Raw genomic sequence first — 13,318 nt, 5'->3', positions numbered from 1 at the left:
TTAGCCCACCTGAGCTTACACAGCTGATGGCAGGGCTGGAATTTGAACCCTGCAGTCTCTCCATCATGCACATAGTTAGCACTGTGCCTTCTTATCAGCTCAAGATAGAACAAGGTAGAGTTTCATGTGATGGTTCTCTCTGCTCTTAGGTGACAAAATCCAAACCTAAAGAGTCACATGTCATCTGGTGTCTCCTTGTTACCTCCACAGCCCTTACCACTTCCATTCTATACTCTTTATATCTTTGAGTTCTATGTCTTTGAGTTCTCAAAGATATAGACTTTATATCTTTCAGACTTTATATCTTTGAGTTCTCAAAAGTTTGCATATTTTCTTGGCTTCTGAGCCTTTGTACATATCTCCCCTCTGCGTAGAACCTAGGTCCCTACTAGTTTATACAAAGCCTTCATCCTTCATGTGAATTACAAGATGGTGCCCTGTCTGGGTGGACACGGCACTGCTAGCACTCACCTTGGCATGCACTTGTGTAGTGCACAGCCTGCACATCCACATGGGACAGCCTTGCCTGTAACACTCTTTTCCTCACCCCATTCCCTTCACCTGGGTCAAGCTTCCTTCTCCAGGTTTTAGCCAAGTCCTTACATGCTCCAGGAAGCCTGCTGATCCACTGGGCTGGGTGAGGTACCCCCTCTCACCTGCCCCACATCCCCCTTTACTTTCCTTGTCTTAGCCCAGTTCACATTAGACTGTAATTGCCTGTTTGCTTGACTGTATCTTCATTAGTCTGCAGCACAATCAGACCACTTTTAATAGCTACTCAATACCCTGCTTGTAGCACAGTGCTTACAGTAGATGCCTCATAAGTAGGTGGTGCAAAACTTGAGCGATGACACCAGTATCTAAAGTTAGGCCTTCCCACAGACCATCCAAGCATACATGCACGCCTGTCGGGGAGGGTAGAATCCACAGCGTGGTCCTTTGGGTAAGAGTTCCCCTTTCTACCTGGGCTACCCTCTGCCTTTTCTGGGGCAGACCCTTATTTCCATATCCTCGAAAATATCCACCATTAGAATAATTTATGCTTGATCTGGTGTCTTACAAGACATCTTGATTATTTTCTAACATGTGGTAATGCCAGCACTTTTCCTTTGGAAGGGGAAAACAATTTTTTCTCTGTTATTGTCCAATATTTCAGACCATTTTAAAAAACCCAGTTTGCAGTAAGAGCAACTCCCACCCTTCCACCACCCACCTTAAGGCATGTCCTAAAAAAAGACTTAAATTCATAGTAATCTGGTGGAAGAGATGACTCACAGCTTCCCTTGGAGCTTGATGGCCAGGGTGGGCCCTCACTCTCCCCCACCCACCCCTTAGCTGTGTTGGATTAGAACAGATTTCCCCATGGGTGAAGACACAGCTCCGCCAAGCCCAAGTGGAGCAGCTACTGAACACGCGGTACGTTGCCCTACTTCTTAAGAGACCCACACTGCTATGGCACTGCTTCTTTGTATTTTAACTACTTTAAAGGAAACGGTAACCCCAATTCACACTCAGCGTACACAATTCCAATGAACAAAACGGTGGAAAGTGGAAACCACCCTGCCCCCACCCCAAACCCTGCCATCCTCATTCCCAGGGATCGTCACTATTAAGTTTTGGGATATCCTTTCAGAAACTTCATCATCATACATAAGCACGTGAATATTCACTTTTATACACACGCAGACCTTATTTTACATTCTTTTCTACAGGCTGATGGGTTTTTTAAAAATACGATAGCCGGGCACGGTGGCTCATGCCTGTAATCCCAGCACTTTGGGAGGCTGAAGTGAATCACTTGAGCCCAGGAGTTCAAGATCAGCCTGGGCAACATAGTGAGACCCTGTCTCTCAAAAACAAACAAAAAAAAAGAATAACATTTTAAAAGTATATATACTTACAATATTTCTATCAATACAAATAGCACCATCTCAAAGTTTTTTTAAAGGTGGCATACTATTCCTCTATATGCATAAACCATAATGTATTTAACAAAGACCCAATGAATAGGCAGTGAGGTGGTTTCCAAGGTTTTGTTATGACAAACATTGTTATACTGAAAGTCTACGTGCAAAGGCAAGAAATAAATGGAATTGTGTGACCGAACGGCCATGCAGGGTTAGGGACAGGGAGGAATGAAGTATGATGCCAGGTTTGAAGCTTGGCCTTCTTGAGTGTCAGGCATTTTTTACTCTCTGGTTGACTCCTTTTGTCCACCCATCTCCACCCTGGCCCTGTAAACACGACTAAGAAAGTTGGGGAATCGTCACCTCTATGATGAGACCAGAATGGGCCACAGTAACGTAGCGGTGAGAAAGCCAGTGCGTGTGTGTACTCTACCCGCAGACTAACTCTGCTCCATCCTCATTAGCACTGACTTGAGTGTGTAGGTGAGCCTGCGCCTATGTGTGCATAAATGTGCATATCACTCTGAGAAAGCAACCCTCCGAGGAGTGAGTAGCAGGCCTCCTGCACATGTGCACACCCACACACCTCCCCGTCTCCAGGAGGTGCCAGCTCGTTCCTCCAAACACAAACGCCACTGCCTCTGCACCTGGCGAAGGGTGCACGCTCATTCATAAAATCACGGAGGCTGCTCTCTCTGACAGTGTCAGGATCTTGGATGCTTTTGAAGCCCCTCACACAGAGCCACTTTCAAAGACGGAGCTCAGGACGCCACTATTCACTGCTGTGTTCTTCCTCTCACGAAGTGTCTTATTGCAGAAGGCTTCACATAGAATGGCACAACTGGAATTAACCCAAGGGGCTTCTCAAGGCAAGGGCTCCCACGGTGTCTGAGCCTTTGACTTCTGTGGAATGAGGAGCCTCTTGGCCTTTTTTGTGAGCCTTACATAAAGCTGCAGACACACATACCTCTCAGAGTGTTGGTCCTGAAGGGAAATGAGAGTCAGGTCCCAGAGATTAGAAAGGGGTGCATTTTTCTAATTCATCTTTTCTTTTTAATTACAGTGTGCACACAGCTCTTGGTCTCCAGACCCGATGAGGAAAATATAAGTTCCTATTTACAGCTCATAGACAAGTGTCTAATTCATGAGGTGAGTAGTGACAGGTTTTACAAAACCAATTTTTTGTTTTTATTGCTTAGAAAAGGTTCTCAGAGTTTCTGTGATGTGATCATTTTAGTCTCCAACAACTTGTTTTTGAGTGGTGGACAGTTATTAATAATAGGTTGGGCAGAACTAGGCTATGACAGCCTCAAACCCAAACACAGCTTGAACATTACTTTGGTGTCCAAAGATTTGCCCAGACCGAGCGCTCTGATGTGCAGCGAACGCCTGAGACGACTTCTGGCTGGGGAAGCAGCCCCGGGTGGCCAAGCCTCGCAGGATAACACACGAGCCCTGCTGCTCAGCCCTGGGCGTTTTCAAGTCTTTTAAAAATCTTGTGTTGAACTCTTGGCTTTTAGTTCAGGGAACTGGAGAGAGGAAGGGAGAGAGAAAGCCCATAAAAGAAATAATGAGAGTGTGTGTGTGTGTGTGTGTGTGTGTGTGTGTGTGTGTGTGTGTGTGTGGGCTTGCGATTGTTATAGGAATCATATTTGCTATATATCCTTTTGGAGGAGGCCTGAGGCGGGCTGCAGGTGTGCCAACTGGACTCTCAGGCATAGTCTTCATATACAGAGTGAGACAGACACTTGGGCATGACGGGGCTAGGCAGCCATCTGCACTGGTGGCTGTCCCTGAGGGGCATGTAGGGAGAGGGAGTTGCACCTCAGACCTAAAATTCCAGTGGCTCCTTGGGCACCCCGCCCTCCCCACAAAGAGCTACAGAGGCAAGGCCTAGACTAGAGAAAACTTGGGACCAGATAAACCTACGGTGGCAAAGTCTTTTTGTAGGATTTCAATGTGAGAATAAGATGGTAAAGGAGCTGGGGCGGTGGCTCACGCCCGTAATCCCCACACTTTGGGAGGCCAAGGTGGGAAGATCACTTGAGGCCAGGAGCTTGAGACCAGCCTAGACAATATATCAAGACCCTGTCACTGCAAAAAAAAAAAAAAAAAATTAGCCAGGTGTGGTGGTGCACACCTGTAATCCCAGCTACTCGGGAAGCCAATGTGGGAAGATGGATGGTTTGAGCCCAGGTGGCCAAGACTACAGTGAGCTATGATCCTTTTACTGCATTCCAGCGAGAGCAACAGAGTGAGACTTGTCTGGGAGGGAAAAAAAAAAAAAAAAGATAATAAAGGCCCCAGGCCTCCTCACCTTTGCTGCATTGGCAGCCAGTACTCCAGGAGTCCAGTGGGCTCCGGTGAAGGGAGATGCCCAGCACAGCAGCCAGGCCCCTTCTCCACCTCCCTCTCACATTCTCACCCTCCCAGCTGCCGCATGGGTCCTGGGCTATTGAAGGTCTCACTCAGTTCTCAGGGCCCTCATCTGCTACCCACACTTCACATACAAGGGTACAGTTGTCCTCTGGGATTCCATCCCAGCTCCCCCTTCCCCACTTCCCCAGACCCTCATTTTTGCAGTTTCTCCTCTTGGCCATATGGATTCTTACGTGCCCAAGCGGCTCTGGCCAAAGCTGTCAGTGTGACGACGGTGACCAGCCGCCTAGGTTGGGGGCTCAGACATGCCATCCTCTGAAATGTTCGACTATACCAAAGTACTAGACTTTTCACTGAAAATAAAAATGTTTTTTTCCCTCTTTAATGGTTTCCCTAGAGCACCCAGGCACTGTCAAAAGCCTGTATTGAAGGCTTATCTGTGACTTTGTTTCAGGGACAAGGCCTTCTCCCCACAAGCTTGAGTAATCCTTTTCTATTTCCAGTCCTGACACTGGACTTGTTTTGGCCAGGAAAAAGCAACGAAGGAAGAGAAGGCAAGAACACAGTGAAGAATGTTATAACTCATTCATTCCATAGATACTTACTGAGCACCTAGTCCCTGTCCCGAACTAGGCAGATTACAGTAGTGAGAGAAGGGGTGAGACAGAAAGAAACAGGCCATCACAGCCATGATGAGAAGGCCTCTGATAAGGTCATCCCTGCATTCACCGGAGCAGCAGTGGGCACCAAACCTGGAGCCAGAACAGGGCATTTCCATGGAGGAATCCTCTCCACACTCAAACCTGGAAGGCAAGCGAGAGTCCTGGTGCTAGAGACTCGGTTCGTAAGGAGGCAGAAGAGAGCGATGTCTGCAGGGCTCCGTGTTTTGTTGGGAAGTAGGACATTTGTGGGTGGGTTGGGGCAGACAGCATGGGGAGGATTTCAGCCTCTGATAAAAGCGAACCGTAACTCTGCTTCCTCTCCCACGCCCGCTCTCAGCATTGATATTGGAGGACAAGGTACTGCCCACCTTGCCTCAAGACAGCTGAGCCCCTGAGACAGAAATAATGAGTCCTCCAGCTGCCCGTGCCCAACAATCCACAGGCTTCCTAACTGTCCCTCGCCAGCCCTGAAACTTTGGCCTGACGCTTCTCGCTTTCCCGCCGTCCTGCGTGTCCTCCCTGGGTATCCTGGCTCTGGTTTTGTTTTTTCCCCTTTACCTCCGCGCAGCCCCAAGTGATCTCCTCTGATTGCCCAGAGGGGCCTCTCACGGCTGGGGGCCCCAGGCGGGAAGCTGCTGGTGAGGTGTCTGCTTGCTAAGTTCAAGTCAGGATGGAGGGGCCTGCGTGCCGCTTTGGAAGGGAAAATGTTGTTCAGGGCTTTTTATGATTTTAGTTTGAGAGAGAGGAAAAGCATCTGAATAATTTTCCATAGCCTCTGGTTATTCTGTGTGGGCAGAACACGCCCTGCCTGTGAGGCCCCGTGGAGGCGCACAGCCTCCATCCTGGAAGAAGGTTCACCCGGGCGCAGAGAGACAGGACGCCCTTTCATAGCCCGGACATGCTGTTCCTTAGCTGGCTTGGAGCAGGGAAGGTATTAACTGGGCCAGGACACCTCCCTTCCTCCCCAGGATGGAGGGACCGAGTCCCCAGAGTCATGAAAGGAAGGAGAGGGAAGTTCTGAATTTTATGTCTGAGACCAGTCACTTTGACTCCTGAGTGATAATCCCAGGCTTCTGGGCACTTCACTGTGTCTTGAGGTGGCTCTGGGAAGAATGGCTCTTGCCTCTTTATGAGCCTTTTCATCCAGCCACGTACACTGGGATACCATAGCCATCTTCCTCCAGACAGATGCATTGGTCTAGGCCTGAGAGGGCCAGAACTCTGGAGTGGCGACTAGGGGTGCCTGGGCAGTTGTTGGGCATGAAGCCTTCCCTTCCCCTCCAGGCCCCTCAGGAAGCTGCTCCCCAGCCCAGCCTGGGGCTGCAGTGAGATATTGGGCATCATAGCCAATGCCGATTGCCTGTAACTGAGCACTCCTCTGTAGGTCAGGAACCAGTGTTCAGAAATGCCTGGAGCTAGCCACGACCAAGCACCACAGCCCCAACTGAGAACCGCCCCCACTCTCATTCAGCACTGCTAAGGGGCTGGCTCCCATCTGCAGCTCTGAAGGAAAGGAACCCCACCGCCCACTGAGGTGCTCAGGGAATGAGCTGCCCTCCCCGTGGAGGCACCAACATTCCCACCTTCTCGGGTGCTGTTTCCCACCAGGGAAGATGTCATGTCTATAATGGTGTCTTAGGAAGCGCATCCATGAAATGAGCCCTTTACTCCTTTGTCACTTGGAAACTCAGGCCAGTTGTCCTTCAGGCTGGCTCCAGATCAGCTCAGTATCATAGTTTAGAGACCGTGAAGTCATCTGCTGTGTGCTGTTGTTGGAGTGCAAGGTCATATTGAATGTCTAATGTGATGAACAGCTGTCTACCACCACCAAACGGCCGGTCTGTGCAGTCCAAAACCAAACCCCAGTGTGACACCTGTGAGTGGCATCTATTGAATCATTAAGAGTGAGGCACATTCCAGGTATTCTAAGTGTTTTTCATGTGTTATTTCATTCTCACAACATCCTTTTGAGAGAGAGGTTATCCTCAGTTTCTAGGAGGCACTGAGTCTTGGGTAGAGGGGCGTGCATAAAGGCGTGCAGGGATTCGAGCCCTGCCCGTCTGCATCCACAGCCTTCCTCTGGCCCACAACTCTCCTCCCCAGGTCACCCTGACCAGCATGCCCACGTATCCTCACACAACATGTGGCTGAATAAGCCAGTCAAAAGCAGAAATGATCCCCTCTCGGTGTGAGTCCAGCAGAAACGCTCGCCTTTCGCCCGGTTTCAGAGGTCCTCATGTGTAGCAGGACACGCAGAGGGAGCATCACCAACCAATGGGCAGGACTGTGGAGGAGAGCCACGCCCTCGCCTCCTAGCCTGCCTTGATGCGTATTCTTAGTGGCATCTGGCTAAGGTCACCCAGGAAGAAGGGGTTTGTAAGTCCTCAATGACGTTTCTGCCACATGATTAACATTCTTCTGCTTTTGTCCACAGAGCTCTCCTGGTATTTAGGTCCTTAAAGATTAAGCATCACTGGGGGACAATTAAGCTGTCATTTCTTTTTCTCCATTTAAGGAATCTGTTTCCTTTATGGGAACTAGTCATTTAGTCTGTTACTGAGTAATATTTTATGACTACTTAAAGGAATTCATGCCTTATTGACAAAACTACTTCGGAATCTTCTCTCCATCCTTGTTACTGCGAATCAATCAAATCACATGGATTTCCAACAGCACGTGTTCTAAGTTACAGTTCTAGGCACTTGGCAGGGGATTCATATGTGACGTGGTGTCCTCACCACCTAGAACACCCCATGTTCATGCTTTACCTGCAGCAGCATTACCAGGGCACTTGCTACAAACACAAACTCTCTAGACACCCCTTCAGATCTACTAAATCAGGCTCTGGGCCTGTGGAAGGGAGCCTATGTATCTGAATTTTGACTGTCCCTTGGCTAATTCTAATATATCGTGAATCTGAGAGTTCCTGCCTTGGAGACCCCTAACCCACGTAAAGTCCTTTCCTAGTCTGTGGCAAGTACAAAGGCTAAACGCAAAAGGAACTATAACATAGATAAGAGTTTGTTACAGGGCAGTAGGCAAAACACACACACCAGTTTTACTAGAAAAGAGTTCTGAAGGTATCAGACCTACATAAACTTTAGGGAAGGTTTAAGTCAGGACTGGCACACTGGGATTTTTGTAAGGCAAGAGACCCATTAACTGGAGATTTCTCAACAAAGTCCTGAAACACAGAGAATAGAGTCCATTCTCTGACACCCTGGAGACCACTCTAGGGTGGCCACACACCATCAAGCAGATTGATTTTTGGAGTGGTTGAGAATTTTCATTGATTATGAACATGCAGGGGGGCCTGCAAAACCCAGAGTATTCACCAATCAATTTTGCAATTCATTCTTGGTTAATAGAGTCCGGAGTAGAGTCAGGAGGGAGAGGGAGTGTGGGTATGGATCTCCCAGAAATATAACCAAAAATAAGGGTTATCAACAGTTTGATGCATGTACCTTACCAAGCACCTCCAATGTCAGATAATTTAAATTTTCAAAGTAGGCAGCTCCCAAATTAAACTGACTACTGTTTGGACCAGGTTAGAAACAGGTGAAGAAAAGGCAACTGCAGAGACTCCAATGTTTTCCCCTATTAATTGCATGTTTCTCCCTCTAATGCCAGGCTGTGTCACCCATTTAAAAGTCCTGTTTGTTTTTGCAGGCATTTACAGAGACACAGAAAAAAAGATTGTTGTCATGGAAACAGCAGGTGCAGAAGCTCTTTCGGTCTTTCCCTCGGAAAACCCTTCTAGACATATCAGGATATCGACAGCAAAGAAAGTATGTTGGGATTTCATTCTTTGTAATGCACAGTGGTTCCCCTGGCACCTTCTTGCCTACCTCAGTTCCTACGGCAGGAATATGGCAGGGCACCATTCCTTGTTCATGAAGATGCCCTGTGGCGAGTTCCAAATTGCGTTACTTAAACAGGTGGGGCTGGGAAAAGGCTGTGAGAGCGAGCACTCCCAGGGGAAGAGCTGAATGTGAGCTTTTGTAACTCCGTTTGCATTGTCAAAATGATGGTAATAGTCCGGCTGGGTATCAGAGGGGAGAGTGGGTATGATTTAACAAATGCAGGCAAAACACAGGATGGCTTACCGACAAAAGGGGGATCTGAAAGGATAAAAATGGGTTGTTCTATCAGCACCTTAAGTGGTAATTTTTTTCCCCCTTCTAGCTGTAGACAAGCTAATTATAGTTGGTGGCAGGGTGAAGAGCCCAGGGCTAGTCTATTTTGGTCTGCGGTCTCACAGTGGAGCAGTACAATTCTTGATTTTTTTCATAGTACTTCAGCTTCTTGCACGCAGATAAAAATAAGCCTGGTTGTACTTTAGAACCCATTACCTTAATATAGTTTTAAATTGAGGAATCCAAATGCATATTAAAGATGAACTACAGTGACAATTTGTGGGAGAAATTAAGGGTAGAGGAAAGGTTAAGCCTTAAACAATGATAGGGAATTTTGGGGACATAAGGGAATGAGAATGTAAACATCCTGAAAAATTAACATTCTATTTTACACTTTTAAAACACGAGCAGATAATGTCTTCCCTTGCACCTGAAAGGTTCTGAATTTGTTTCATTTCTTGGTGCATGTATAGAAGCTCTTTGCCCGTGGTGTTAAAATTTGGGGCATTTATTTGCATAAGTGTGCCTTAAAACATCACTGTTTTGTATTTAAGGGAGATGAGACCAGTTGGAGTTTGTGAAAAGACTTCATGAAAGATTAATTTTAAAATTGAAGTGTGATCACATTCCAGCATATATAACGCTTATTTATTAAACAAACATTTATTTAGCACTTACATATGCCAAGTGGTATCCAAGCACTTTAAGAATATTAATACATTTAATCCTTGTGACAACCATGTGAGGTAGAGCTGCTGTTGTTGACCCCAGTTTACAGACAAGTTCGTAGGCAGCAGCATCGGGGATTTGAACCAGGCAGGCGGGCACCAGCTCCAGCTCCATGCTGTTAACCCTGTGGAAGCCAGACAACTCTCATGGTCTCAGGCTGATGAGTGGAAAAGATGGTTCAGGCAAAGCGACACTTCAGGACCAGTTCCCTGGCCCCAAGCTCTTGGACTAGACTATCTCTGCCCTGAGGATTCCCAATGGCCCAGATGAAAGGCAAGGTCTGCTTCCTTGGCCTCCTGCCCTGGGGCCTACCCCCATCCCAAGTCGTTTTTCTCTAAGAGCAGCAATACTTTTCCCAGGTGAAAAGGTTCCAGACTCCTCTTGCAACACCAGGCCCTTGGGAGACAAGTTCCAAGAGGAAGAAGGCATTTGGAGGTTGGAGATGAAGATGGGGCTTTTAAGCTCTTTGCTGCTCCTCCAAAAGTCCCACCCTGGCCTCTGTCAGCCCTGTGTTGTCATTGGTCCACATCTGAGAGCCTTTTGGAGGTGGAGCAGGGGGCATGAACCTTGACCTCTCCAGGGTGTTAGTAACACTTGGATTGGGCTAACTAACCCAAGGTTTGCCAGGTTGGAGTCCTAATGGACATCTTTTTATTGATTAGATAAGAATGAATCGCTTGTGGATATTCAATTGGAATTGGAATTCAATTCAAAATGCTGGAAGATGTTTTATACTCACAAGTATTACCTCTGGGATCTTTTTGTGCTATTAATTTGCTTTGAAGACCTCTTTCTCCAATAATACAAAGTTTACTGCAACCCAGCCCCTGCTTGGATTATCATAAATCCCAAATTAATTGATTCTTATTAATGTTACTTTCTCAAAGACTTTTCATGCATTTCAACATTTCAATGTAATGAAATCAGATTTAGAAATGTAAGGCAAGAGAATGAGAAAGGAAAACTTGCTTTTGTCACTTTGTTCTCTCCCCAGAAAGCATCGATGATTTCATTAAACCTAGCAATCTTAAGTAATCCAAGCATTCACTCTGATTGCCAGCAGTGGCAACCCTCTGCAAAGCTGGCTTTGTAACAACCCTCGAAGGGTCCTACCATCAGGAGAAAGATGGCCTAGCCAATCTAGTAAAGCGTGAGAGTAGGACACGATGGGTCCTACTCTCTCGCTTTACTCCCCTCCCCTATACAGCCGAGTCCTAAGAGTCCCTGGATCCCTCCTTTCTCCAGTGACTAAGTATCCCATAACAGAGTCCTCTGCCCAGATTATATTGCTTAAGAATACAGTCTTGCCTTTCTGGAAGCACATATCATTTTAGCATCACTCATTGACTCTGTATTTTGCATATGAAATAACTTTTTAAAAATCCATCCAAAAAGGAAAGTGAGAAAATGCTATCCACACTAAATAAGGAAAGATCATAGCAGAATACTGAATCATCTACCAGGTGGCCAAAGTTCCGACTTCAGAACTCAAAGGACTAGTTTTCATCGTTAAAAACAAACAAACAAAAAAAACACTCGGCCCTTGTGTCTACCTCACATAGTCAGATTGTCCTTCCACCAAAGGAGGTCTCTCATCATGTGAAATTTCTTCTACCCCTCCTGGCCCTGAGTTCTTCTTTCAAACCAAAAAGTCTTAAGCCTTAGTAAAAATAAAAACGAAATTTTTAAAAGGGAAAATAGGAGAAAGAAGGAAGAAAGGCCAAGATAAAGATACCAAGAACCCGTGAGTGTCCTCCTCACCACCTTTAGATGAACTTCTGACCAGAATCTAGAACTCTTTCCATGGCCACCAAAGCCTGGAAGTAGAAAGGCACAAGCCCAGAATTCTGCCCCCTGCCCCTTCTCCCCCTAGGAAATTTAGGAATTCTGGGGAGAAGAGAAACTTATTTTCTGAGATCTGCACTGCTGGCTCAGATGCCCCTCCCCCTACACACAGGCACAGCTCTGCTTCTCAGGAAATGACTGTTCGCAAGCCCCTATCACCCTCAACTGGTTAAACTACGTCAGCCCAGCTTCCCGGAGTCTCCCCATAGGCCTGGTACAAACCTCCCCTGTGTCGCTGGAAAAGTAGATCTCTTCCATCTTGCGGCCGCTGGAGGTAATGCATTTCGACTTCATCCGTGAATGACTAAAGCTGACTCTTCTTGGAAAGAATGTGCTGGTTCCTGAAACCCTGCCGGCTGCTGTGTAACCTCCCAGACCCGAGGCGTGTCGGAGAGGATGCATTCTTCAGTGCTGAGGTCAACCAACCCAACGGGAGTGCCGGCATCTGCATGTGATGCTAGGGTCTCTGGCAGCCTCCCTGCGCAGACCCAGGAGAAGCATGGACCTGCCCTGGCCTTTATGCGGCCCACTCTGCAGGGAGGGCCTGTGGAGTGAAGGCAGTTTGTGTCCTAGGTCCAGAACATTCGCAAACATCATCTCCGACCTTATATCCCTCGCCCCACAGGTGGCATCGGCTCTCCCATTCGAGGATGCATCATGATGGCAGAGACTCATTGGTTCCTTCATTTAACTGCATTCCCTGTGCAGAAACTGATTCAGGCACCGGACATGCAGGATGGATGAGGACAGACATGGAGCTTACATCCTGGTGGGCCTCACAGGCTTCTCCAAGTCTGCCACACAGGCTGAGGAGAAACAATGATAGGATTAAAGAAGGGAGCACTGGGACAGGAGTCAGACCCAGTTCTGACCCTGGCTCTGCTGTTTTCTTCCTATGTGGCCTCTCGAGAGCATGTGAGTGTTCAAGACCTGTGTCCTCATCTGCAGCAGGATGGGTTGGAGAAGATGCGGCGGGGAGGCGGAAGAAGGCAGAGTGCTGGTGAACCTGCTGGGCCTGCGTGCCAGTGCTGCCCCCTGCTGGCTGTGTGGCCTGTGCACAAGGATTACACACAGTTTTACTTCTCCAGCTACAAAGGAGAGAGCACCTACTTCATAGGGTTGTTGCAAGGATCGAAAAATAAGGTCCAAGTCCCAGGAAGTTACATGTGATATAGCCTCTCAGATGTTAGCTGCTGTTTTAATTATAGTTGTTCGCTGGCACAGAGCCCCCTGTAGGCCTTACAACTGTCAAAGTATGAGCAGAGGCGGGACGCGGTAGGCTCATGTCTGTAATCCCAGCACTTTCAGAGGCCAAGGCAGGAGGATCATTTGAGCTCAGGAGTTCCAGACCAACCTGGGCAACATGGTAGACCCTGTCTCCAACAAAAATATAAAAATCTGTAGTCCCAGCTACTCAAGAGGCTGAGTTGGGAGGATCGCTTGAGCCTGAAAAGTCTGGCAACGTAGTGAGACTTCATCTCTACAAAAAAAAAAAAAAATTTAAGTTATCTGGGCATGGTGGCACATGCCTGTAGTTCCAGCTACTCCAGAGGCTGAGATAGGAGGATCACTTGAGCCCAGGAAGTCAAGGCTGCAGTGAGCCAAGATCTCACTGCTGCACTCCAGCCTGGGTGACAGAGTGAGACCCTGCCTCCAAAAA

The 13,318-nt window shown here is 47.6% G+C and overlaps 1 protein-coding gene across 2 annotated transcripts in view; it reads left to right on the top strand.

The window, feature by feature from the left end:
* SAMD4A (sterile alpha motif domain containing 4A) overlaps positions 1-13,318 on the top strand; it is a 237,871-nt gene that overhangs the window by 206,115 nt on the left and 18,438 nt on the right. For both annotated transcript variants that reach the window (XM_011999697.1, XM_011999698.1), the window contains 2 exons: positions 2,971-3,056; positions 8,618-8,736. In XM_011999697.1, coding sequence (XP_011855087.1) covers positions 2,971-3,056; positions 8,618-8,736 — 205 coding nt within the window. The remainder of the gene's footprint in view (positions 1-2,970; positions 3,057-8,617; positions 8,737-13,318) is intronic.

The sequence above is a fragment of the Mandrillus leucophaeus genome, unplaced genomic scaffold (assembly GCF_000951045.1).
Source record: "Mandrillus leucophaeus isolate KB7577 unplaced genomic scaffold, Mleu.le_1.0 Scaffold60, whole genome shotgun sequence".
Taxonomy (NCBI): Eukaryota; Metazoa; Chordata; class Mammalia; order Primates; family Cercopithecidae; genus Mandrillus; species Mandrillus leucophaeus.
This window is presented reverse-complemented; position numbering and strand designations above follow the sequence as displayed.